Source organism: Phalacrocorax carbo, chromosome 1, assembly GCF_963921805.1.
Source record: "Phalacrocorax carbo chromosome 1, bPhaCar2.1, whole genome shotgun sequence".
NCBI classification, from domain to species: Eukaryota; Metazoa; Chordata; class Aves; order Suliformes; family Phalacrocoracidae; genus Phalacrocorax; species Phalacrocorax carbo.
In genome coordinates this window covers 94,006,197-94,033,756 of record NC_087513.1, presented here as the reverse complement: position 1 = coordinate 94,033,756, position 27,560 = coordinate 94,006,197, and the positions used below count along the sequence as shown (strand labels likewise).

Sequence of the window (27,560 nt, the reverse complement as noted above, 5' to 3'; positions counted from 1 at the left end):
ACAGCTGCCCCTTCCCCTCCACACACCAGCACGGCTGGCTCTTTACCGCGGTATCTGCACGCCCAGCACGCACGCTTGTCTTCAAGCGGTTTTCTTGTTCAGTGTGACAAGAATTCTAAAGCCAAAATGAGGCACATGGTAGGTTCGGGGATTTTTTTTATTAGTTTTTCCACGTGAGCATTACAATTTATAATACATTGTATCTAGTTTTACCTCCAGGACAAATCTAATTTAGTACATCATGGTATTAGTAAAAACAAGCCTGGCAAGTGGGCTAGACTGCCAACTAGCATCTTCATATCCTTCCACCAAGGCGAGCTCGACCGTCACTCACTTTACAGACATGTAGGTAGTGCCTCCCAAAGACAACCCGGCCCCAAATTAAACTAGGAAGCAGATACAATTTAAAGCAGGAAAGGTTGGGTCGGTCGCCCCCTCCCCCAGCAGCATTTACCTGGCAGCCATCGTTTCACCCGGTGACCGGTAGGTTCGGAACCTCGGCTGGAGCTCCCGGGGCCGGCTGGGCTGGGCTGGGGGGCGGGTGCCGGCCGGCCGCCCCCGGCCTAGCGGTAGCCCGGCCCGGGCTGGGTGTAGCCCTGGGGGCCGAAGGGGGGCCGGTTTCGGGCGTAGGGGTTGGGCCCGCCGGGCGGCGGGGTGAAGCCGGGCCGGGGCTGGTAGGCGGCGGCGGGGGCGGCGGCGGCGGGGGCCGGCTGGGAGGCGGGGGGGCCGCTGTAGGGCGCGGGCTGCGAGGCCTGGGCGGCGGCGTAGGGCTGCGGGGGGTAGCTGCCGCCCCCCGCCCCGCCCGCCCCCGCCCCCGGGTACTGCGGCGGCGGCAGCTGCGGCGCCGGCCCGGGGAAGGCGGCGGCCGGGGCCGGGGCCGGGGCCGGGGCCTGGCTGTAGGCCGGGAACTGCTGGGCTTGCGGCGAGGGGGCTTGCTGCTGGCTGTAGCCGGCTGGAAAGGCAAAGAGCGAGAGGGGAGGGGGGTGAGAGGGAGCAGGAACCGCGGGCGCCGGCAGAAACAGCCCTCTTTCTTTTCCTCTCCTTTTCGCAGCCACAAACACAAAACCATGCAGTAAGCACAGAAATGCACAGAGTGAAGCGCAAGTTTTCCTGCCTTCCACCTAAGCTGCCTGGGGTTTGGTGCGTTACCGCGGCAGCGCTGAGAATAGTTAGTACGAAATAGTTTCCCCCTGACTGACAAGAAATTAAAAAAAAAAAGAGAAACAGTATTTTACCATCATATCACGTGAAAAATAAAGAGCCTTCACTGGCAAATGAAGGAAAATGCAACCTTTTCCCCAAATAAAAACTAAACTGTCACAAAAATATTGTCAGGGGCTTATACAAGTCATACCTTTGGTTAAATCATAGCTGTTTTCAGGTCTTTAAATACGAAAAAGTAGTGCAGAACAGAATACCTTAGTACAAAACTTCCATTTAAATGTGGCCCAAAGTTGTTTTTTCTGCATAAGACCAGCTTTTCCAAAAGAAATTTGTCTTACTGAAAACTTGAAAAATGACACAAAGTCCTTTCATGAAGAAATAGCTACTTTTATCCACCATGAAACACACCTGCAGCTACTTGCAATGAAACCTCTCCAGTGACTGGAATCCTGTCAGCATTAAACACCAGACACACAAATTATTAAAAGTGCACAGCCCTCGATGGGAAGAGTAAGGGTTGAAGAATGCACTGGAGGAAACTCACCTTGAAACTGGGATCAGAATTTACTCATGAGACAAACCTCCGAAGGGTCCGTTTTTACTGCCATGAGTAATTAGCCACATTGTTGCCCCTAGCAGATCTACAAGAGCGGGAATGGATCCTGCTCTTGGGGGACATGGGTTTAGAAGCAGACACTACTCGTGGGATCAACGCCAAAGCAAAAAAGAGTCTATCAGTCAAGATCTTCAAAGGCTGCTGTCACTAGGTCCTCAACAAATAAAAAAAGGACCGTTTCTCAAACATTAGGTTAATCATGAAGTAAGTAATGAAAAACAGAGGGGCCCCACGCCAGGTTTGGTGGTGTTTCATTCTTACTTGAAGATGGTGTTGTTTAGAATGCAAAACTCACATTGCACTACAGCTTTCACAGGAACTCCTCCAGTAACATAATAGATTAGATGACGGTAGGATATGACTAGAAAGCAGGTGGAAACTCCCCGTGTTCCTCCACTTAGTTTTTAAGCCTAAAGAAAGTCAGATAGACCCTTCCACTTCCACCAGGCTTGTTACTTCTTCTGAAATTAGACTTCAGAAATTCTGTCACTCTTCTAACTACAAGTGTGGGGGTGAGAAATCTACAGAGAACAAGATACCATTCGGAGACCCGAATCAAGCAGCTCTCGCACACTGCACAGGAACAAGGGCTGAGGAACAAACCTTCAGTGTCAAGACGTCTAGGACTCTTATCCAAGATAAACTTGGAATTTCTTTATAAGCTCTGTGAGCATTCTCATGTACATCAAAACCGATGCACTCCCACTGTATACACTGCACACCAAAAAATAGGCCATACAGGCTCTATTCTGAGTCACCTGCTGGTATGGGAGTCTTTTGTTTAGTTTGAGGAAGGTTGTTTAAAACCAGGAATGATAAATGCTTTGTATCATTTTCTAAAAGTGTTAAAGCAACTTGCAATTCGTTACGGAATCTGCTGTTAGAGGTTCATTCCTGGACTTTAGCTGGATTATGATTCCTAGCATACACTATGCGTTATTAGATGCCAGCTGCTTCTAAAGAAAGAAACTGAAAATTCTCAAGTCAAGTTTATTTTGGGTATATGCAAAAGCCAGGTTTTCGTATTTGACTGCATATAAAGCACTACTGCGCTAAAATGTTCTTCTGCTAGAAGTCTACGGGCACCTGGACTTGAGGTATCAGCAAAATAGACAACTAAATCTATCACTTGAAAGTTTCTCTGAAATTACAGTATTTACTGAATGACAGCTATGATCACCCTTCACACCGCTACATTATGTACATGGAGATCATTCTAGATGCAAAAATAGGGGCCATCTTTACCTCTGATATGTAAGGGAGCTAAATGGGGATGTTTTAGTCACTTACTTGCTAGAATCCCAAGACTGCAAAAGTTAATCCTGAAGGCTGTTCATACTTTAGGTGATCCTTTCTGCCCTACCTTTCTAACAATGAATTCTGCTCATCAGTAATTAAGTCTGCTTTTGGTCACAATCAAGTAGGATTTAGATACCAGAACTCCAACCATGTATTAACAATACAGACAGCTACAGCGTTCTCTCAATGGTCATTTTTGACCTGTGCCAGGTTCCCATCAGAACCACAGGCACTCGGGCTGCTCGGCACCCCGACATGCCCCATGGGTTCAGGAACCCAAGCTCACAGGGTCGGGCACCGAAGGAGAGGTTCTACAGCTAAACCGCCATTTGAGCGAGCTCCTTACCTGGGTACTGCATACCGTACTGCTGCTGAGGCTGAGCCTGCGGCTGCTGAGCAGGATAACCAGGCTGCTGGTACTGTTGATACATCTGACCTATGGATTAAAAACGTACTTAGTTGAAGCCCAGTACCCTAGCTATATTATAAACATACACTGAACAACACCCTAACAGTTCAAAATCATGGAAACAAGCCCTCTCACGACATGTAAAAACTTTTTTATAAAAGATCTGAACACGGTGAAGTTTGAATGTGTGTCCCACCTATTTACTAACTGAAATCAATCTGCAGATTTTAGTTTCTGAACCACGCTGTTCTGACGACTGAATGACTTTTATCTACCTCCAACAGAATAAATAGTTCTAATCTGGTACATGGGGCTTACTATTTCACATTCCCAGAGGATCCCAGAAGCCACGCACCTTAATTAGTGCTACTCTGGTGGGTAACAGAGCAGGAATCTTTAAATATCTTGCTAACTGCTCCAGAACTCACACTTGCATATTAAAGTTCTTCAAAAGGTAAACATGTCCTCAGATTGTCTGTTTATATTAGGTTTTTAAGACCATCTCTGCATCAAAGCGCTGTAAGCAGAGGGGTACATTAGTTATTCTGACCACAATTTCCAGATAAGTCTTCCATCTCTTAGTGTCTGACTTGCTGTAAGCCAGGTTTTCTTAAGAGATCCAGGGGTATACACCCTAAAGCAAAAATAAAACCGTATGTTCTTAAGCTTGGGCATTCTAGTTTAATGCTCATTTTTCCTAAATTCACTGTTGCCGGTTTCTTGGCAAGAAGAGGCAGAATATTTGTTTAGACAAATATGGGCTTATGGGCCCTGTTTAGGCTTTATGCTTCTGCTGTGTTTCAACTTAATAACAGGCACAGTCAAAGAATGAAAACGATTATCTGCCAAAACTAAAGCTTAGCTGAACTGGAGCAGACACGGAAACTTTACTGTTATAAAGTGTTACTGTACTATTATTCATTCCGCAAAGATCAGCAGACTGTATAAATATACTGTAAGCTGTATCTTCTGAACTGTACCAAGACAAAAGCAACTCGGCTCTGCTCCAAGTCCTCCCAGACCCCTGCGCACACTGCTTTAAACAAACTTATTTCTCCTTGTCTTCATGTTACTTGCAGCTGAAAGCAACGGTATTTTACATTCACAGTAAGATGTTAAAAATATTTGATATTGCTGCAATCGTTCAAAATATTATTTGGTATGCAATTATTGTGGGATGAAGAGAGTGCTAAACACCAGGCGTTAAGAGAACTTAAGCCTGGTAGCTTATTAACTAGGAATTAGAAACGCAGAACGAAAGTTTCCTGTTTCTTAAACTCAGTTGTTACAGGGAAGTTCTGGGAGAACAACCAGGAGGCTGCCTGTCTCAGGATCATCACCTACAGGCTAACAGAGAGACCACACTGGCACCTGCTGGAGACCCCAGGTAAAGCGATAAGAAACAAACAGCATGGAGTTTTTCCACAGCTTTCTGAGGCAGCTCTCTTCACCACGGTTGAGACGTTAGTGAGGAGCAGAGAGGTGTTCCAGTGCCGTTCGAGAAAACATGCTTATTTTACAGCCATGAATGCAGTCGGGGATCCTATGGGTCCTTAAAACAGAGTTTTCCCTCTCACTGGATTTTTTTACTCTGAAAGCAAGATGCGCTACAGAATCACTGTCTGGTTTTGTACTTAACAGTGCTTATCTGGATCTGCCAGCATTTACCATTGTTCCTGTGCACTGAAACAGCCATTTTAGCTTGATTCAGAAAAAAGACCAGATAGGTATATTCACACAACATTCCTTTCCCTAGAAGAGCATGAAGTGCTTACGTGAATGACCTTTTAAGTCTGTTTCAGCAAAGACTATAAAAGTGTCCATCCACATCTGTATATAATTGGTTCTCGCGTGTGTTCAGCAACTGGATTTAGCAGTAAAAAAGCACAGGCATGCCACAAGAAACAGCGCTATTCTGAAATGTCTTTGTTGTATTGATTTAATTCAAACTAGTGAATGCTTAAAACTCTATCAAGGGAGGCAACCCATTAACGAGTATCAGCACACAGAGGTGAAGTGACTTAGTATTCACAAATAACAACGAACGCCACTAAAAAATAATCCCTGCTACACCAGAATGATTGACACGTGATTGGCATCACCATTTTGCTTATTTCCTAAAAAAACTGGGAAGGCAGGAGGTTGGGGGGGGCGTGGTGTTTTGGTTTTTTAAAAAGCAAACTAGTATTTTAAAACTAGTTTCTAACAAGAACATGCTCTGCACCAGCAGTGCCATTTGCATGAGCCAATCCTATTGAAAACCTAACCATTAAAACGTATGCAAAGTTCTGGCTGGGCCACACACTGGTTCTCATCTCGGCTACGGGGCAGCAGGACAGGGCAGCACAGGTCCCCAGGTTACCGCTGGACTGAGGTGTTATCAAACACTGAAGGTACAGAAAGCTATTCCATGTTCCAAAGGAAAGTCTTTGAACACTTTGGGTAAAAGCAACTTAGTTTAAGAAAAAAACCTCAGAGGTTGATAATCACACATATATTACCCAGCTTTGGTAAGAGCCTGCAATTTACCATATGCATACAATGCACAGCATAAGCACTCTCACTAGTATTTCTGCTGAACAAAGTGCAATAATGACTTCTGATCTCTTCCCAAGAACTGAACCATCCTATTTTATCCACAGAGTGAAGAAAACATAATCAATACTTAACATATTTCAGTTCCAATAATAAAAACTGCACGAACTACAGACCAAAACCTTCATAATTAGTGCTGCTCTACTTCTACATGCACAAAATAGTCTTGGGCAAAGGCATAGGACACTTTGGTGTTTAAAAACAAAAACAAAAACGAAAACGCTACAATTCCCTTGACCTGAGTTTAGAAAAATTATTACCTCTACTCCGATACACGAGCCTAGACAACTTCTTTCCTAAGATGAGTTTTGCTGGAACAAGTACTTTTCTCTAGTGTTAGCAGCCATTCAGGATTCCAACCTACTGCTGGAAGCGCTTTTAAGTATTTCACTTTGTTTCAGTTCTAGTTTCACATCAACACTGAAAACCTCATACCTTATTGGATCAAAGTAAAAGTAAAGTAAGAAGTCTACATTCACGAAATACAAGTTCAGTAGCGGAGGGTATATTTTTTGACTATTAAGTTTTCTAGCTGCTGACATAAGAACCTGAAGCACTTCTTTCCAAAAGTAACTTCCACACACAAACACCAAACAGTTGTTATATCTTTAAGCTACAAAGATGTCTCTCTCTGTCTCATTTTTATCACTTGACTAGCTCTTAAGGAAGTAAGCAAAAAAAAAAAAGCTGAAAGCAGCAAAACCAGCATTTTATAAGCTCCACAGCCACCAACGGCATTCGTGCCTGCTTAAATATTATGCCTAACTACAAGTTGCTCGAATACCCTGCTCAACCAAGATGTTATTGATGCCCTTCAGGCAAGATATTCCAAGTGACTGTGGGTACTGTCATCACCCTCAATAATGCCTCTCACATTTACCTCCGCATTACGTCAGTACAGAAGGCAGCAGAGGGCTCTAACTTGTTTCTACACTAACACAGAAACAACTTTATGTTGCACTTCATACAGGGGTAGACATACCGAAGCAAGCTATTCCACAGTTTCATCTAGGATTATGCAGCACCGAATGCTCAGTGCTCTTAGAAAATACCAATAGAAAAATGATGCCCAAATGTAGCAAGCCTCTGAACAGTTTTATTTTTAGAAGTCAAATAACATATAAAAGGGTATGGTACAAAGGAATCTGAATACCAGGGTTAAGACCCTAAGCTTTAAAGGAGAGCCAGCTGAGGCTGTCAAGGGTTACACAGGAAAATTACAATGCCTATGTGATAGATATAATGTTTAATCTGACCAGCACAGAGCTGGACATAGTAAAGCAGCAATCCAATAATGCCTCTGTTTTGTTAGAAATGATGAGTAAACAACATTTTTAATCCATAGTAGACAAGCCAACAAACTGCTAGCTGAGTGAAAGCAACTACCAATGCTGCTTGACACAACATGCAGGGTATGATACGAACCAAGATCTTCAGATAGGTTTAAAGCGCAGCGTATATAAATCCGCCTTACAATAAAGTGAGCCCGGCTGCAAGTAGAAAATAGTACCACAAAAGTCCTCCTCACCTACCTTTTAAATAAAGCCAGTGCTCCACCTGCTGTTTCTGTACTGAACAGCATGTGAGGAGGAAAGTTGTTCTGCCTAGTGGCACAGATGAATCTGTACTTTGATATCAACTTTGAGTCTGCTAATTGGAAGCCATAGCTACTGGTAACTCAGATTCAGACACCATCATTCACGTCTCAAATAGAACAAAAACCTGCTGCTTACCCTCCACCTGACCAGCCTGCGGCTGTGTTCCGGGGTACGGTGGCTGCTGTGCCTGAACACCAGGGGGATGGGCTGCAGAAGAGGAGGAAGCAATGCTGTCTGGTGTTCCCGATCGCTCTTCTGCAGGGGCACTGGGTGGTCCTAGCAGAGCAATAACAAAATAAAGTACATAGAATGAACAGAGAGTTTGAATTAAAAAACCAAAAACTCTAATACAAGAGCAATCCCTTGCAAAGTTTTTAACATATTTTTCCAGTTTTTTGTAAATTTACATACAAGAGTGTCATGCACAAGCTAAAACTAAATATATTTGCACATCTAAACTCTTCTTTAAAAACATTTTTGGGGGAATTTTCCACCTGTCTCTAGGTGGCTCAAACTTCATCCGTCAGAGGAACCTGACCTCTTTGTGGGATAAAACCCTGCATGACAACATGGTTTTTCCACAGCTTCAAGCATTGGCATTACACACACACACTGAAGACTCCATTACATGTGGACAGAATCTGCACCTACATACCTGTTCTTTCTCATCTGGAGCAAAGGTGCAAGGATGCATGAAACTGTTCGATTGCACTAGCGTTTTACTGTGGCCCACATGGGCCCATGCAAGAAGCTTTTTACCAACAGTCTTGCAGCATGTAAACAGAAAGCCTGCAAGGAACGTATTAAACTCACACTCCCAGGCAGGATACGGCAGGCTTCAGTCTAAAAGCAATTGTCTGCTTTGATAATTCTACAAATAGTCCAGCTAGCACCCAAAGAAAGCATGGAAACAGATTTCAGATTTTGTCTATGTTAGTGAGAAGCTCTGAAATATGCATGTGAATGGGTATAATACAACCAAATGCAAAATATTTTGTTAGAAACAAGGGAGCTTAAACCCAGATCTTTCCAGCTCTTAGTTATATGAACACTACCTATGAGACATTTCAAATACATGCTTCAAGTTAAGCACAAGTATTAGAATTTCTGCAAATTCCCTTTTAATTTTAAGAAAGTTATGTTTGCACAATATAAATATGCATCCAACAAGCCCTTAATTGTGTTTATGTTATGCTTGTTAGGAAGAAAAAGAATCAAATCTGCCTACTTCTGGTTTTGCCTTCATATGCATAACTGTGGGATTATAGCTTTAGAAATGGGATTTCTTATATCCTGCTTAAACAGTCCTCTGTGAAGTTCTTCGCACATTCAAAGCATGGTCAAGTTAGTTCATTCTATGAGAAGAATTGCAGAGACACATAAACATTGAAGTACCACTGATGTTATGATCAAAGCATTAACTGACACCAAGGCTTTGTACCAAAGGACAAAAACACTCCTTCAAATATTAGCTCCGATTTTCCGCTAGTTGTACTTCATATTCTACTCTATCACTTATTGTTCAGAGGTAGCCCATTGCAAGTTTTCAAGTACCATCAAACTTATGTCTGTTCTGTAAAATAACGATGCTGCAACGATACCCAAGATGTGCCATGGAGGAAGAGATCACTTAATAGGCCTGATCCACGGACCAGTACCCCAGTCTGAAGACAACCACTCTGTTTGCGGGTACAACTTCGGATCCTGCACAGTCACAATCAGGCAGTGCGGATCTATTCCTATCACTCCACACTTTTGCCAAGGCAGTCGTACTGGAGAAACAAGCCCCAGTTACTATTAGTTTGCCCATCTGTATCATTACTTCACACATCATAAAATTTACTTGCTCTACAGCTGAAAGTACACAGCAAATCCTGTTAGCTGACAGCAGTTTTATTTTCAGGTTTCAGTGCTACATTAAACGTTGCCAGACCCACATCGATTCCGTGCAAAATTACTTCCCTATATTCTGCATCACACTATTACCTCCTCCATTGCATTTTTAACTTCAGTTGTCCTGTCTTAAATTGACTGCATTCAGTTTAGTATAATCAGTTTTTATACGTTTAGCATTCTACTACGAGGTAGGGCCAACAATCATGCACCTCTTCAAGAATAAATATAATTCAGACAAGAAGGTTATTCCTTTCTGTTAACATGAAAAAGTTGACACTATTTACTTTTGAAATGAAACAGGGAAAAGGCAGGGTCATACAAAACATTCCGACTGACCCAAACAGCAGAAGCCCAAGCCAGGACTGAGAACTGCAAGATCAAACCCTAAGGCAGAACAGCACATACTGGTTTTCTATCACTGGCATATACTGAGTTGCTCTACACAATAGCTTCAAATAACAAAAAAATTTTAAGCCATTTTCTACTCCAAGCTAAAACACAATGCTAAAACCAACAGCAACATTTCAACATTTTGTACACAAAAGTTAGCAGCAGTTACAACACCTTAACATATCAAGTTTTAGAATTCTGAAAAGCAATAGAGAATACAGAACACAGCTTAATACACCCAAAACACAAATGCTTTGTTACAAATCAAGATTTGAGTCATCAAGTACGTACAGGTTTTGATTTCCTCTTCATAAGACGTGTTCTTACCTGACACCTGATCATCTGTCAAGCCAAATGCTGACATGACATTCTTGCTGATTTCATCCTGGTTCTTTAGCGGATCAAATGCAGACATGCTTGCTGCTATAACTTGAGTAGACGGCTTAACATTAGAGTCAGCAGCAGCAGGCTTTTCTTCCCTACCATCTACAGCATCTACAAAACAAAATGCCCAGTTATTAAACCTTGACAACTGAAATATCACCATACATAAATACTGTACTACAGCAACTTTAAAGTTGCATAGTTGTGGGCTTTTAACTGTGGAAATGCTCCTGTTAGGATAAGAGTGATGAATCAGTGATGCATCTGAAACTGTGATGAATCACAAAGCTTAGGGTTCATTGCACAGTTACTTACAGATACACTGACACTGTGGAGTATCAGTATCATGTATCACTTTGAAATTCAAAGGTACAAGTCTACTGCTTCAAACAAATTGTTCTGGTATGACTTGCCTACAGAGAATTCAAAATTTAAAAAATTACAGGATAGGATCTAGTTTATTATAGTGTTTTATCAACTGCAGTTTTTGTTTTGTTCCATCCCCTTCTCCCAAAATTCTTCCTAAGCTGACAGGTGAAGTTCTCCTCTTTGCAATTGTACAAGTAACACTGAATCACTCAGAAACCCCTTACTAGTAGAGTGCTACATTTTCTCTTAAAAACAAACAAGTGCAGACAGGGTTTAGACTGGCTAGTTCTGTTTACACTGCAAGATCATCACCCTAACCTCCTTCCAAATTGTTTATAACCAGAATGCACAGTACTCCACTGAAATCAGTTATCACTTATATTGTAGGAATAAGGGCTGGGATTTTTTAAACAATAAACGCAATAAAACTTCAAAATGTAAGATACAAAAGCAGCGTTTCCTGAAAGAAAGGCTGGCATTCTTGGGTCACCTCTTTACTCAGAACACTGTACTCCATGACTTTGTGTCATTATTTTCTGTATCCAGCTTACCCAATATGTGTAGTTAAATATGCAGAGGTGTAGTTTTTACAGTACAACCACCCCTAAGCTAGGAGATCAATGCCTCAAAACTGGGAGAACAAGACTTCCTTCCCCGTTTTGCCCTCCCCTGATAATCCTTTCCCACCTCTACCTGCACCCTTGTGCTGCTTACCCTGAGACAGCTCTGATGCTGGTCTGAGCTCAAAATGTGTGGATTCAATTTCCTAACCTGGCAAAAAAAGTGGATATAGTTTTGGCTGAATTTGCTTTTTACTGTTTTAGTGGATCACACTTGCTTAAGCAACATGACAAGATAAGAACCAGAGCTAGCCCAAAGTAAGCAGTGGGAGTGCTCAGCTGGGAGCAAGAACTCTTCAGCAACAGCAAACTATTAATTCAGCTCAAAGCCCTCTCAAGATGTTGTCGTGGCTCACAAGTGTTAGTTACAGAATTGTCATACATTGCAACAAAAACCTCAGACTTTGAAGTTTTATTCCTAAATTAACTTAGTGCTTTAATCCAGATAATCTGAATAAAAATTCTGCCCCTGAAATAACCAAAGCATTATAAATTAAGTTCTGAACCATCAAGCAACAATTAAGAATGATCACAACCATTACTCAAGCCTCCATTTTTCACTTTGTTTAACAGCACACAACCCTGCAAATCAAATATAACAATTCTTCGCCAGGCTACCTACCACTTTCAGGGAGATTACTGGAAAGCCCTGTTTCAGCTGGTGGTTCTAAACAGTCCAGTAAACGATTGACTTTATTGCGAAGTTCTATCAGCTCTCGACGTAGGTATTTCACTTGATTAGATTCTAGGGGTCTTGGCTGTCCATTCACTGCAAAACAGCAATTAGATAATTTAAAACTGCAATAACATTCTGACATCCAGTTTAAAATAAAAAAAAATTCCCAACTTTTACTTGCTTGTAGCATCATCATCCTCTGTGGAGTTAAGTGACAAAGATTAGTCAACACAGACTGAACTCATTCTAGAGTTTACTGTTCCTTTAATATAATCTCAGTTCAGCATAATCCACAGTACCAGAACTGCCGAGTAAAATCTGCAGCAAGCTTCTGCACTGCTTACTCATTTCCATGAATATACCCCAAACAATACAAATATAGTTGGTTGCAGAAAGCTGTCCCTTTAGAATGTGCCTTCAGAACTAAGGCAGTACACACAACACTGCTGCAATTCATGAATAAGGTCAATGTCCAAGCTAAAGGCTGCTCGCTATTCTGTGGAACTATGTGCTAATTTACCAATAGTACCCTGAAAATTACAGGCTATTTTATACAAAGGCCAAAGGATAAATGCTAACATCTATTTACCTTTAAGCAATTCATGTTAGTTTTTAGCAGTGTATTAGTAACACTGCAAGATAATCCTCACCTTAAATTTCTCATGCACCTGTGAAGAAAATCCCACAAATGCCAGAGTAGAAGATAACATGGAAAAATCACATTTAAAAAAAACATTGACCACATATATATGTATGCCAAATACTTTAAACAATCTTATACAAAGAAATAGTTTCAGTTTCCATAAGTTCAGATGTCACATGAAACATCAAGAGAGAAAACAGCTATCATGTATTAATCCAGTATTTCTAATTTACTGATTTCATTCTCTGAGGTGATAAACTGGAAGTTTTTAGTACCTTCCAGTGAAGCCCACTGCCTGAATTTTAAGAAACATTATTAAAAAAAGGAGACAATTTTCTATACTTACCAAACAATGTCAGCTTAAGTATCCTACTGCACTGAATTGCAAAGGAAAGATCTGAGCTATCAAAAATTGTTATAAGATCTCCATCTGAAAAGAACATGAAAGAGTTACATTAAAAGCAAAGCCTATCAACTGCTGAACTTCACGCTAGGGCAGAAGCATTATTTCATTTCTCAGAAACAATCTTCCCTCTTTGATTCTGAAGTTACTAGGGAAAAAAGTTTATTTTAGTGCAAGAGTTGGTGCGCAGGGAAATTATGCACAGAAGGTAAGGCAAGCATGACTGTCTCCAAAAGGGAGCCTTCTAATGTTAGCCCTTTGAAAGTTCCATAAAACTCATCACTCTTTCACGTTTACACACAGGATGGAACATTAGAGCTAAGAGTTCACAAAGTTCAACACCAGAAAGGATGGTGCTGCTGGTTAAAGTTATACACCCATTCCAAGTGGCTCCAAATCCGTGCTGGTCATGAACAGACAGGAGAGTTAAGTCCACGTTAACATCTTTGCTTACTCAAAAAGATCACAGATAAAACAAGACTATTCTCTTTGGCAGGATGGATTTTCTGCTGTTTAAACATTTTCAACAGATTATTAAGACTAAATGAACACAAATTAGGCAGTGGAAAGGAAGGAATAGGAATGCATTATCAGGAAAACATGTGTACTGGCAGAGGGAAAGAAAAGGGATAGACAAGACTGCTTCCTTCCAGAACAGCTTGATGACTGATGAGACACTGTCTAGTGAAGCTTCACTTTCAGAAGCAACAGTGTTAGACGAACGACACACAACTTGGGAGAAAGCCGACTCCAGGCTACCTATATTCCTCCCTAAAACACTGTTACAAGGAGGCTCAGTGGACAGATGCAGAAACACATTTTAAATTATAGATTACTGCTTAAAAATTCTGAGCTATTCCTTATGCATTGGTGTCAAAGTTCCAACTGTATAAAAGTTATGTTAAAATTTTCAAATAAATGAATGCTTTGGTATGAATAGTCATAAAACACATGACTGCAAGTTGAAAAAGGCTCAAAATCTGAATAATTGCATGTTCTAATTTTGTCATACCTGACTACAAGTAACACCTCTGCAATGGAAGGTTTTCTTACTATAGTACCATTAGTAACACCTAATAATGCCTGTCAGTCTTCAAAGTTGCTTTCCAACAAAATAATTTAAAAAAACCCTTAAAAATAATAAACTGAAGACCTATAAAATAGTTTCCAAGTTTTCCTGAAAGAAATATTATTGTTTCCAAATAAGTTTTTGTATCCTATGTCCTATTCACACTTTCACAATCTCAAAAAACATTGGTTGATAGCAATATCAGTCATGGAATCATTGAGTAGAGCCTGTAAAGTCTCCAAGATTGCCTAGGGGGCATTTTGGAGCCTTCAATCTGCTCCAGTGACCCTCCTGGACAAAACTCATGCTCAATCTCTCAAACTGCAGTCGATGACTGGCCATCTGGTGCTACTGCTCAGATAGCTGGAGGCTGCTATCAGCTCTGCCCTCAGCCTCCTCTTCAGCACAGTGAACAAGCCCATCTCTCTCAAATGCTCCCTGTAGGCCACCTGCCCCAGGCCCCTCACCATCCTCACAGCATTCTGCTGGACCCTCACCAGTTTCTCCAAGTCTTTTTAGCCTGGGGTGCAGGGGCAAAACTGAGGACAGACTTCCTGGTGGAGCCTCACCAGTGCCAGGAAAGGGAAGGTAACAGTATTCCTGTTTGCCATTATGATCCACAACTCTTACACAATCAGACCCCAAACAAATAACTTCACATAAGTTAAACAGTCCTTTCTCTTTGGCAGTAAAGTGGAGGCAGGGGGTTCCCTCCAACTCAAATACTTCATCCAGCTTTTCAGTATGCTTTACTAAATGCTGATACCAGAATCCCCTGGTGTCTTAACACAAAGCCCTTGGTATTCCATGTTCTCCTGGTAACACACTAAATGACAATAACTTCTCTTGCCAACGCACAACAGTGGCAGACCACCTTATGATGCTTTTCTGTCATACCAGTCAACACTCCCATTGATTGCCTGAACAAAGGTGCATGTTCTGAACAGTTTATCTTGCATAGCCAAATGAGAACGTATATTAACACACATGGTTTACATGGATTAATGTCTCCCAAAAGAATCCAGCTCATTCAATCTTATTCTCCCTCACCTATTTCAGCATTTATGTTGAAGGCATTAAGAATAATGGTTAAAGTTTCTATTTTAAATTGCTAGCAGAAAAAAAAGGCTGAAAAGCACCAAGTACAGAAGGTTGTTAGATGAATGCAGCCAGTTCTATGATTGCTATTGACAGCCATCAAACTACTACGAAAGTAGAGCATATGCTAGGATTCATAAGGTATACGTGTGTGTGTCAAGCCATACAAAAGTCTGACAATTTAAGTGTGTTAGATTTATCAAACTTTTCATTTTAAGGAATGTCAATGAACCTTATATTCCTATCTATATAATGATAACAGGAATTACAATGTTAATTATTTTCTACTGAAAAGTAAACCAGACTTTCCTTTGTTTTCTCTGCTAGTCTTGTTATTTCAATAACTTATCTTCCTCTTTTTACAAGGGACATAGCTTTCACTCTCTACAATTTCCCATGCACCCTAAATATTCCTTGCTATGCCAATTACAACTATAAAAATCCTTAATATAAGCTAGTGACTCCCTTAACTTACCAATGAACTGGAAAGTATTTTAGGATTAATTTTGCATCACCATGATGCATTCCAATTTTTATTACATCAGAAATTAGAAGAAATAAATGTTTAAGACTTTAGAAATCTGCCTCATTATCCTTGGCCCTGCCAGCTATGCTTCCTCATCTACCAGCTTGATCTACCCTTATGTTTACCTTTTTTTTTCCCCCCTATTCCATTTGGGGGGGCAGGGGAGAAATAAAACAACTACCAAAAACTCAGTTCCTTCACTTTGGTAAATTTACCAAAGGCAGAGACATTACTGACTAGCACACCACCTTGATGACATGTGGTACGAGTTATTAACTTACTATCAGCTCTGACAAAAAGACATCACTAAGCACTCTAGTTTTAAATTCAAGCTTAACTTCCAAAAGGAAAAAAAAGGTAAAGTTTCTATTATTGGCTCCATAGGGGCTTTAGCATATGTAACTCAATAACATGGTGTGCTTAAGATGCAGTTCTGCTCTTTGATTCATATATTCACTGCTGGTGGCACTCATTGGTTGGCTTGAGGGGTTTTTTTGCAGACATTGGGTCTTACTACGTATTCAAGAACTTTAAGCAGGACATGAAAATGATTTCACAGTTAGTAGAGCAATTTCCTTAGTTCAGAAGTTTGAAAGATGCCCAGCTTGAACATAAAACCTAACTCCAAAAGGCAGTAATCAAACTGAAACATCTCTTCCCTGGTAAATAATAAAAGCATCACATAACCTGAATATAACTTAGGAATATGCATCTCACTGTCTTAGTCCACAAATCCAGAGACAAAAGGACTGGGAATACAAGTTTCCTAGACTCTCCGGTTAACCATACAAGTTTGAAAAAACCAAAAGCTTTTAGATTCAAGGATCATGATGAAAATAAAGCCACAATATTTTGCAGAAATTTTAAGTAGAAAATCTCTTATCTGAAGATAAGAGATAAGCTTCGTGTGTTACAGCAACAAGAAACAAAGCCAGGAGGAGTAGATGAAGCATTCTTCTGAATGCTCAGGAAGTGGGCACATAAATTCTGAGAAGACCCAGATCGAGGCTGTAGAAGCAGTGGAAATCCTTAGAGCAACTTAAGATACCTCCTCATAACAGACAAAGACAAGCGTTCCTCCAGGCCTGGAGGCATAAATAAAAAAATGGAAATGGCTACAATATATACATTCCAATGCTTCTAATGACTGAGATAGATTTAAAGAAGAATCTTAGCTTAGTTGAAACAAAGTCAAGAATCCCACAGTCCTCATATAACAACCAAACTGAAACCTAGCTCTGTTAACTTTTTCCTAGATCACTTTCAATGTCCTCTGGTATTAACAACATGTAAACATTCAAAGTAGTGATGATCAGCTAGGATAACATACTGAAATTTCATGTCACAGTGGAGTAGTACATTCTGAGACAAAGCAAGCTGAAATTAAAAGTAAGAGGTCTCTAGGCTGTGAAAGACAACCAAAGAATGAAACCATAATTACAGTCTCCACGATACACCATTATCTTCTTCAAATAAAGACATAGATGCATACACAAGCCCAGAAAACTATACTTAAAGAATAGGTAAGAATGTAAATAAAGGGACTAGAAGCTTTAACCTCATGAAAAAGTATCCATCAGTTTCCTTTCACCTTTCTTATTCCAGAAAGAAAGGAGAAATTGATTATGTGATAAGAGCAAAAAACAAAACCACCACAAAACCACTGAGCTCTTTCCCACTAGAAATCAAGACCCAAAATATTAGCCCTTCACTGCACATCAATTTTGATGAGCAGTGTCTCTCAAATGCTTCATGAACCTGAAAAAAAACTGGTCTCAGGGTCATTCAAAGTGAAATTTTATTGCGTAGATGTACGAACAAAAGTTATTTGACATTTTAGGTACCACAGGCCGTGCTAAAGTTTTGTAGCGCTATAAAGAAAAATGAACCTGAACGCTTCAGTAATGTAGCTCTTTTACTGTACACCAGCGTAATTATCACACAGTCTTCAATCCGACTAAGACTTTGGATTTTATCACTTCATCACAAGTTTCATTTTATGAATACCACCCCTGTCCCAAATTAAGTAACTTATTTCATGCCCCACACTGATATTCAAAGATGAAAAACCCTCCAAACCACAACACACTTTCTACGCAACTCAAACAAGGCCCTTTTCACTCTGTGGAAGCCCTTCTTTCTTAAGGTTGTGATTGTTTAGCACTAACGATGTAGATTTTCTTTGAAGGAACCAACATCTAATCAGATTCAAACCGTCACACAGGGGAAAGATTACATTTAATAAATATTTCAGGTTAAATTAGAAGATTCTTCTAATCTCTACTGATGGAGGAAAACATAACCAAGGATTACTACTACTTAAATCAAGTTTTCAAAGATTTAAGAGCTTGTTTTTCACATATATATATTCACTCCTCACCTTCAAACCCACTTTATCACTAAAAACCGAAAGAAATGATTAAGTGAGTGGACAGAAGAGAAACCTACAATATCATCAGCTTCCTGCAACAGCAAAAAAAAAAGAAATTTTGGGTAGCTGATATTTAAAAAAAACTGGAAGAAATACTATGTTAAGACAGCATAACCACAAGAGATACAGATCCTACAGTCTGATTCAAAAGATTTCACAAGAAATCATTTGCATTTGCCAATCAATGGACAATTCTGAAGAGGTGAATTTCAGAGTTTCTGTCCACAGATAAATCATATCAGAGCAACAGTAGTGATTAAAGCATAACTGTAGTAACTGAACCTTACCTTCATCTTTATATTTTATTGTGACTTCATCATTACTCAGAAGTTTTCCTCTAAAAACTCTTTGCATCATTAGCACCAATTCATCATAGGTAATATCTTCATTATGGATAGGAATTCTCCTAATATCTTCCCCAAGCTGAGCTTTGATGATCAGCTTCCCACTTAAGTCCAACTGCCCATTCATGATGGATTCCTTATCGCCTGCAGACCTGTTAATAGCAAAACATTAAAAACATTTTAGAAAACCAAACTGCTAGTTATTTAAATATATCTGATGACAGTTCTAAAGCTTTCCATCTTCGGAAAGCATTACTGTTAGGAAGCTCTCCAGAGAACCTCTCTCAGACATTCTGTGATGCACTGATTTCTCAAACAATAAAGTGTGTGATACATTAACTGAGCTCATGGGCAAAGAACTACCCTGTAAGATCCGACACTTCAAGTTAACAGTTATCACAGTTGCCAGTGCTCAGAATGTAAAAGTAAAGATTTTTTTAAAAGTCAGACTGCTTTTAAATATGTGTGACATTTAGAAATTTCAAACTTGTGTGGGGTTTTCTTTTCGTAAGATGTCAGCTGTAAACTGTCAGGAAAAAAAAGCTATAAAGTAACTAATATTCCCTAGGATTTGCTTTTGAGATACATGTATACATCTCTCTCAGGGAAAGTGAAATTGTAGCAAAAGCTGTCAGCCTTGCAACATGATGTTGGTTACATTATCACCTTACTAGATTATTTTTACATCCCCATAATTATGATAACCAGCAAGGGGCTTTTTATTATTATTATTATTGAAGAAAAGATGACCAGAACAAAGTATCTTATTTCAAAGATTATAGGTAGTAAGGTGGCTTTACTAAGGGGATCAAGTAGAATCATGCATTATTTCATGAACAAATAAATGAAGAGCTAAACGTTGGTTTTATTAGATGCATGATCAGAACACATTGAAGGTTCCTCTCCAGGAAGGAAGATGCAAATTTTTTTCTTTTTTAAAATTTTGACCAAGATGTTTTAACCAAGATTTTAGGTTTTTAAAAGCTGCTCAATAGACAACATATTAATTACTCATTAGGCTCAGAGCCACAAATTTGTTACACAGTGTACATGGTCAGAACAGCCACTCTCAGTCCTTTAAGAGAGGTGGACAACCCGTCCAACTTAAAAGGAGGTGCAACAAAGCCATCTTGTGTCCAAGCAGCAAGCACAGAGCATATACTTCAGAGTTATATCTTTAACTCTTTAGATAAGACAATTTTAAAATTATCATCTTGTATGAGGCATCTCGCGATAAAAAACAAAGGCCTTACATTTAAAAGAAAGAGAAACTACAGAGAAGTTACTGAGCAGAGGAATGAAAAAAAAAATCTAGATATCTAGTCAAATGTCCCCTCCTTCACTGTTTTGGGCAGGGACAAAACAATAGATCTGGTATGAGCTAAAGAAGCAGTTATCTGCAGTTATCTTAACATCAAAAGTACAAATACTGGCGATCTTAAAAGTAGGCAGCTCTACATATCAAAAATGACATTTCCAGAGCCACACGCAGGCAAGCATGCTGTTCGTTCTCTTGCACAAAAAGAATTGTTGGTAGAGATATGCAGGTATTTCTCCCTTACCTTTAAGGATGTTATAACACAGTGCATTATGAGAGAACTGAATCTCGCTTTGGTCACTCTATTTTTAAAGTACTGCATTGAAAATTACTTCTCTCCTACCAGAGAAGCAAGACACTCAGCTAAAGCCTTTAATACATCATAACTTGATGCATCTATATAACTCTACTAGTTCAATGGCAATATTTTGCATTAAAAAGATGTAGTATGATGTTATCTCTAGATTGCAATTCAATTTGTTTCTTTTTTTTCATAATTAACTATAATAAATCAATCATTTCATGCAAATCACTTTGTTTAGCCTAATGACATCCAAAAAAAGAGACAAGCAACTCTTCAACAAAACTCATTCTCCTAATCAGACAGAATAGGAGGTAGGTGGAGACAGTCTAACTGCAGAGAAAAGGGACCTGAAATTAACACAGCCCAGTTGCTGCTGAGACATTACGATGAAACAGCGAAGTTTATAATATCTTTAATGCTCACTAATGCATTAGTCATATTTTGCAACATAGGAATCTTGACTGAAGGCACATCAACTCAGTCTAACGCTAAGTTGGCTGAAAAAGCATAGGGTTTGGCAGAAGTTGTTTGCTTGGGTGGTTTGTTGTTTTGTTGTTTGCTTGGGTTTTTGTTTTGTTTTTAATTTAAAGCATTAAAAAAATAAAACATACATACATCCACAGGTTTTCTTTCACCTCCTTTCGAAAAACATAAATTGATCATTACCTTGTCTGCCTTACTGATGCTGGATAATCGGACAGATTTCCCACCTCACTTCAGGACAGAGTTAGGATAAGCCGCCATGCACTATCAGTGCCAGAAAACAGGAAGCTGCATCAGAAAAACACCCAAGAAATATTTCTTTACAGTCACACTTCCTTAGAATTATACACGTCACATCAATCTTTCACTTAAGAACCTCTTCACGAGTATACCCAAAAGTCACTGTTTTATCCATAATGTAACAATTGGATTAACACTTTTGAGTATTGTAGATTTTGAAGTTCAACTAAAATAGATCTTGAACAAGAGTTTTAATCTCACAACGGAATAAGTTTATTTTTTCTAAATTTTGTGACTGCATGTAGGAATTGCTAACAGTAATGTGTTCATTTCCAGGACAGTGATCTTCCCCAACAGTCTCAAAATATTCATTTCTAAGGCCTCCATCTTAAAACCTCAGATTAAATTAAAGAAAATAAACTTTGATTTCCTGTCTTAAGGCTGAAGGCTCTGTGGCATTAAACAGTGTGTCTTCAAGGACAGACTAAAGGAGTAGTAATGCCACTTTCCCACTGGAAGAGCCACCAAACTGGGCAAGAAGGAAATGCAGTCAGAAATATACAACCACTTAAAAATATGATCTGCCCAAAATTCAGCTTAGGATTGTGATTTTTCTGCTGGAAAGTCTATGTGATGAGCTACGTGAAGTTTATGCAATCCACCTGTTTATTACACATGTGCTTAATACCCAGAGCTACAAGACAGTGATTTAGTATACAGACCAGTCCAACAGAGAACATAATTGTCCTCCTCACTCCCACCCAACAGGCATACCCTATTCAGCACTCTTCTCCTTGCCTCTCACTTGCCTACATGGTTAACCTCAAACATCCACGATCTGATTTTTAGGTGATTCGCTGCTAAGCAGAGAGGAAAAACTAGGTTCCTCTCACCCACATGAAATTGGGCTTCCTGGATCTTCTCTTTCAATTCAACTGGAAGTAAACTGGAACAGCCAGGCACGAGATACACAGGACGGAAGCAGAGAGCAAGCAAACCCCAGTGAAGAGATAAAACCTCTCTCCGGTTCTCATAGGCTGGCAGCTGCTCCCCTTGTCCTGGGTATGAACGTTCACCTTTAAAAAGGACTGTACTCACTCTGACAGGGAGAGGTTAAGACTGTTGTGACATACTAAGCAGGTGAGCAGGAAGAGACTACATATCTGATTCTTCACACATATTTATGAAATGAGTAATGCATGAAGATAGTGTCCCTTTCATGCCGGTCTTGCTACAGCTCTAGGTAATACTGCAATGGACAAATACATGATACAGATAATGCATATAAGAGTCGTTTAACTTAGACAGTTCATTTAGCTACCATGTCATGGTGTTTAAACATTAGAGCTGGGCACCCATTTTGCTTCTTTAGTATTACAACATCGGCTACTGAGGAACTGACAACAGTAAGAATCAAACCTCATCTGTAATTCTTGAAAACACACATTTTGGTGGACACACCTGAGCTCCTGTGGCCTTTCAACAGACTGAATGCAACATTTGTATCTTTGTGCGAGGAAACCAGCTACTGTAATGTACTTACAGAACTATGTCTTATTTACCAATATTACTCAGAGAAATCCACTGCGTGTCTACCAACAATTACAAAAAGGTAACAGGAAATAATTTAAATGCACTTTTTTTTGTCCAACTGTTCTCCATTCCACTTGAAGGTGTCCAGGCTTTAGGAGACCAATTCTGAACATTGCCATTGCTTGCAACTGTTACAGAAGACTATGTGAAATGTTCTAATTATTGAATTACACAGCATTCAAACTTTTCTTCCCTCACTGTGACATAGATGAATGGATGACTCCCTTGAGAGAGTTCTTCAGAGAAGACATGCAGAATGCACACTAATGAGCTTTTTAACAGAACCAATCACAGAATCTACTTTCTTGAGAGGAAAAAATAAAAACACAACCAAAGAAAAAACCACTAATGTCTTCCTGTTTAAGAAAGACATAAGAATCACACTAACATCCTTCTAATCTTCCTGGTGTACCACGTGCATTTTGGAGGTACAGTTTTTTTGCCTTCCCTCTTGGCTCACTTCCTATTCACACCACGCACCGCTCTAAATGGTGCATCTGGACAGTGACTGTCCAACCTCAGTCAGTCACTTCAGGATCCCCTCTACAGCCATGATGTCATAAGCCCGTCGGATTTCACTACCCTTTTTGCATCGCAGCGGAGGAAAACAGCCTTGCCTAAAGCAAGGGAAGAACAGGCATTCCCGCTTCACTTTTTCCTCTGTTAAAACAGGGACAAGAACAGAGTGAAGCATATGGATGCAGGAGCAAGCAGCACTGCCTCCCAAACCCCACTCGAAGAAGCCATGAGAGTTTTCCCAAGACAGCTGGGGGGGGGGGAGAGCAGGAAGAAGAATAGTTCTTTTTTGTTTTCTCCAGTTCCGATAAAGGCAGGCCCGACCCGATGGGGAGCAGAAATCATAGCCATTCCCTGCCGGGAAATGAGGAGTGTGCAGTTCCTCTGGCTCTCAAGGTGAAGGAAGCTTGAAGAGCAAGGGAACACCCCCCTTGCGGCGAGAGGGAGGGAGGGAGGGAGAGAAGGAGGGGAGGCCCCTGCTAGCCCCTCACCCCCGCTTCCCCAGGCCGAACAGGCCGGCGGGCGGTTTCAGCCTCCCTCAGGCGCGGCCGGGGGGACGCAAGGGGTCTCCCAGCCTCTCCGCCAGGGGCCGCGTCGCCCCTGCAACCAGGGAAAGGGGGGGGGTGCGCCTCACCACCACCCCACAGCCACCCTTCCCGCCGCCTTCACACAGGCAGCAGCGGCTCCCTCCGGGGAGAGCGCGGGGAGGGGGAGGCGAGTAACCCGGCTTTCTTACTCTGCCTTCTTCGCGGTCCCGCCGGTGGAGGCCCCCCGCCCCGTCCGAGTCCGAACCCGAGCCCGGGCACGGCGCCGCCGCCGCCGCCCGTACGTGGCAGAGCAGAGAAGGGGCCGGAGCGACGGCAGCGACTGCCGGGCCTGCGCCAGCCGCCCGCATGCGCACTACAGCGGCCAGACTCCGGCCGGCGCCGCAGCGCGCATGCTCCACCCAGGGACCCACGGCCGGGCCCACCCCCCTCTCGTGCGGGGCGTGGCAGCGCGAGCCGCCGCCACCGGTCGGTGTGTAAGGGAGGGCGTGGCGCCGCGTTGGCGCCCTGGCCCCAACCCCAGATCCATGCCCCCACTCCACCCCGGCTTCCCGCCGCCTGCTCGCCACCTCACTCTTCTGCCACCCCAGTAGGGGTGGGTTTTAGCCGGTATTGACCAAGTAGCCAGGCTTTGGGGCAAAACCTCCCGGAATCTAGTCCCAAAACACAAAAGCCGGCCATCTGGCTGACACGTACCCCTGAGGTAACAGTGCCCCTTCTCCCGGCCTTCAGGTAGCCGGGGAGGGGGGGGGGGGGGCGGGGGTGGCATCTCCAGCTGCAGTCGAAATGTTGGGAGAGGTGGCCAAAGACCAGTGAACGACAGTTCAGGCTGAGCGCTGCAGCAGGGTTTGTTTCGAAATGCAAGCTTTGCCCCGCTTTGTGTGCTGGCGGTGCCTGGATGAAAAATCAGCTGACGGATTCCGCGCACCATGTCAGGCACCACCGCCCTCGCGCAGGGAGGCTGTTGGTCCTCAGACAGTCATTTCTGTGATAAGACTGTCCTTCCAGGCAGTCGCTACTAACCTTGTCCGCCTCAGAGAGAAAAGCATGATTATGAAGCTGATTTCCTGAGTTTTCTCTGTTAAAGATGCAAGAATGGGCTGCTAAGGGTGCCTCTCACACAGCTGCTGGAACTGGACACGTGTTACCTTAGGATATTTGAGATTCAGCTGCCTTTCTCCATTTATAAGTTAGGCTACACGGGCTAGTACGCATGACAGAAGTATCTATGTACAGCTAGCTAAAGCACAACTGTGCTTAGGTATTTCCTGCAGGTAGAGATGCCTCTGAAGAGACACCTTTTTCTTCAGTGTCTTGAAAAGCAAGGCTTCCAAATGGTAACGTCTGCTGAGACAAGAAAAAAATCATAGGAGTTCGATTTATTTGTCTTTGCTTAGAGCTTTGTCTCTGTTTAGGGGAGTATAATAATGAGCCCAGCTGGCAATAAGCAGGCATGAAGTTCCACGGAAATGGAAAGGGAGGCAAAAAAAGCTTATTATGATACGTGTTTTTCATTCTAAATATTTTGAGCATGAGGAGGGGAGTGATTCAGGAGACTTATTTCATAAGCTTGAGAAAATATTTAGAAATAATTTGGGCATTTTCAGTGAAAAAAAAAAATCATCTCTTTGCTTTTAAACATACAGAAAAAGATCTAGAAAATAGGACTTTCCCATCTATTACACACACAAACTGTGCCTTTCGTATTTCATACCTTTGTACTGATGACTCACTCCTCCAAGGCATTTCTTTATCAAAGCAGTGTTTCCAAAGTGTTAACAAGAAACTTCATGATCTTTAAAGCCCACATATCACAAAGAATACCAAAGTTCACTACATTATTAAGATCAATATATTCCACATTCCACGTGTAGATAAGAGGTGAACTATTGTTCCTGTAACTATTAAGCACACATCCTGAAAAAGATCATTTTGCTGTGTTCCATTTATGAAATTAAAATTCCCTGGATGAAAAAAAGGAAAAACCACAAAATATATATTTTTCTGGGGTTTTTAATGCTGAAAATGATTTATATTAGTGAGACATGCTCAGTGTTGGGTATAACAGCATTTTATTAACATCTGAAATACCTACATACAGGATGTTTAGTTTAGTTAGCAAAAAGTCAACACTTTTCCAATTCAATACTTCAAAATCTTCTTGGTTTCTTTGCTTGGGTTTTGGTATAATATGGGGACAATTTATGTATTATTTTTTTAAAAAACCTATGTTCAAGCTTAAATGGAATGTGCTTTAGAGGATATTTTTTTTTGTGGGGAAAAATATCAAAGGCTAGAAAATATTATCAGTCATTTAAGGAGCCATCCTCACAGTGTCTAGCTGTGTTTTACAACATGGTCATATATTGTCCTTCCTGAACCACACTATAATTTCTGAAATACTCTTTCTTCAGTGAAATTGAAGGAATTGGCAAAGGCTGGTATTATACATTTGATTTATAAGTAAAAAATGGGTGCCCATACAAACATAAACTTCCTGTCCAAAAAAAAATAGTATGAATTATCTTTCCTAGATAACTTTTAATGACCTTCTCTGCCTTTTCTAGAGCAGCAATGATGAACTTCAGCCTTGATTCTGATGCGACTGCTCTGTTAGGAAGTTTATCAGTGCTAGAGATCATTTATTTTCTGCTTCATAAAGAGAGCACAGGTTTCTAAGGCATGGAGAATTTCTCAGGACCTCTGAAACACTTCTATGAAAACATTCAGAAAGTCTCATATATGATGCCCCGTGTACTCAGAGGTGCTATCTCTAAATTTTCAGCCATCGCATTTGATCGTACCCATGACCTTATCTGGAACAGCTTGGAAATTTTCAAAACACACCACATTCATTTTCAGAAAAAAATGAGAAAGGGAGATAAGTCTGACCACCTTTCTTAAACCAGATTACTTAAAATTCAACATGGTGTTCCTATTTTATTAAAGCCAGAGATGGCAAAACATACAACTATATTTGTTCACAGAACAGAATAAAGGAATAAGATTTTTTTAAAATTACCTGTCTAATTTCTCAGGCTTTTTTCTCACACAGGAGAGAATGGGATGAGTCAGTATAAACTCCCATTCCTTACACAAGAACCCACTACAGTGGACCTTACTACTTTCCTCGGAGTCTCAAAGTGGGAAGAGCTGCTTGGACTTCACACATCAGTTGTGCTCAAGCCACCATACGTTCCCTTCCGTCAAGGCACTCTCCCCTTCTCCCTCACTTCAACTGCCAGAAACTCTTCTCCCCTCTCCCTTTGATATTGCTTTCAACATTTTTGTACTAAATAATATTAATAAAAGGTGGATAGAGAAGGGGGAGGGTTTTTATTTACTTGTAGCTTAAGTTGGGAAAGCAAACACTTAATGCCTAAGACAAGGGGCCCCTCTTCCAAGCTCCCCATAAAGCCAAAGGGCAGAGCAACAGAGGGAAAGTTGCAGCCCAAAGTCAGTTCAGAGCAAGGTGCTAGCTGAAGCACCCCGGCTGCCGTTCTGGTAACACTCATCCTTCTCCGTAAGCGAACATGCTTCCTATCACAGGCTAACACAGAGGGGTGATGTAAGACCTATGTTACACATTTATAAGAGATTTCTTTCCTAGTCTGTTTTTTCAAGCATCTTAACTTTTTGTTTTCATTTTCTCATATAAAAAGAGAACATTTTCTCTAATTACCATTTATAATAAAGAAGTTTTAGCTGGGAAATTTAAAAGACCATTGTAAGACACAGATTTTCTTCTGTAAAACTGAGCCAACATATTGTGGAAGTAGTAAGAAGAATTTGGACCCAGAGCCAAGAAGAACTGTGCTGTTTGTTGATTTACCTTTTAGTTTCTAGTTACATTGAAATTGTTCTTACAAAAGGAAGAGAAGAGCTACAATGCATAAGGTTAGGTAAACAAGTTTAACAGCCCTGAAAAATGAGAAGGGCATGAACAGAGCAACTTCTATACATCTTCTGTAGTATAAAACTATAATAACCTCAACTCCTTTCAAAGACCTTCCTCAGTGACATGCAGTACA

At 40.9% G+C, this 27,560-nt stretch overlaps 1 protein-coding gene across 1 annotated transcript; it reads right to left on the bottom strand.

The window, feature by feature from the left end:
* Positions 1 to 138: 138 nt before the first annotated feature.
* Positions 139 to 23,920, bottom strand: TFG (trafficking from ER to golgi regulator). Its single transcript, XM_064467446.1, has 9 exons — positions 23,721 to 23,920; positions 20,819 to 20,923; positions 18,474 to 18,682; positions 13,006 to 13,089; positions 11,963 to 12,109; positions 10,295 to 10,462; positions 7,817 to 7,957; positions 3,426 to 3,515; positions 139 to 952 (listed from the first exon to the last, which is right to left on the bottom strand). Exons 3-9 carry the CDS (start codon positions 18,655 to 18,657, stop codon positions 564 to 566), a joined length of 1,203 nt encoding a protein of 400 aa, XP_064323516.1. The 5' UTR covers positions 18,658 to 18,682; positions 20,819 to 20,923; positions 23,721 to 23,920; the 3' UTR covers positions 139 to 563.
* Positions 23,921 to 27,560: the final 3,640 nt, after the last annotated feature.

Coding starts and splice junctions, on each gene's coding strand:
- TFG (XM_064467446.1), bottom strand. CDS start 18,657: ATGAATGGGCAGTTGGACTTAAGTGGGAAGCTGATCATCAAAGCTCAG. Junction 13,090..18,473: donor AATAAAATATAAAGATGAAG/GTAAGGTTCAGT, acceptor TGTTCTTTTCAG/ATGGAGATCTTATAACAATT. Junction 7,958..10,294: donor GACAGATGATCAGGTGTCAG/GTAAGAACACGT, acceptor TTGCTCTGCTAG/GACCACCCAGTGCCCCTGCA.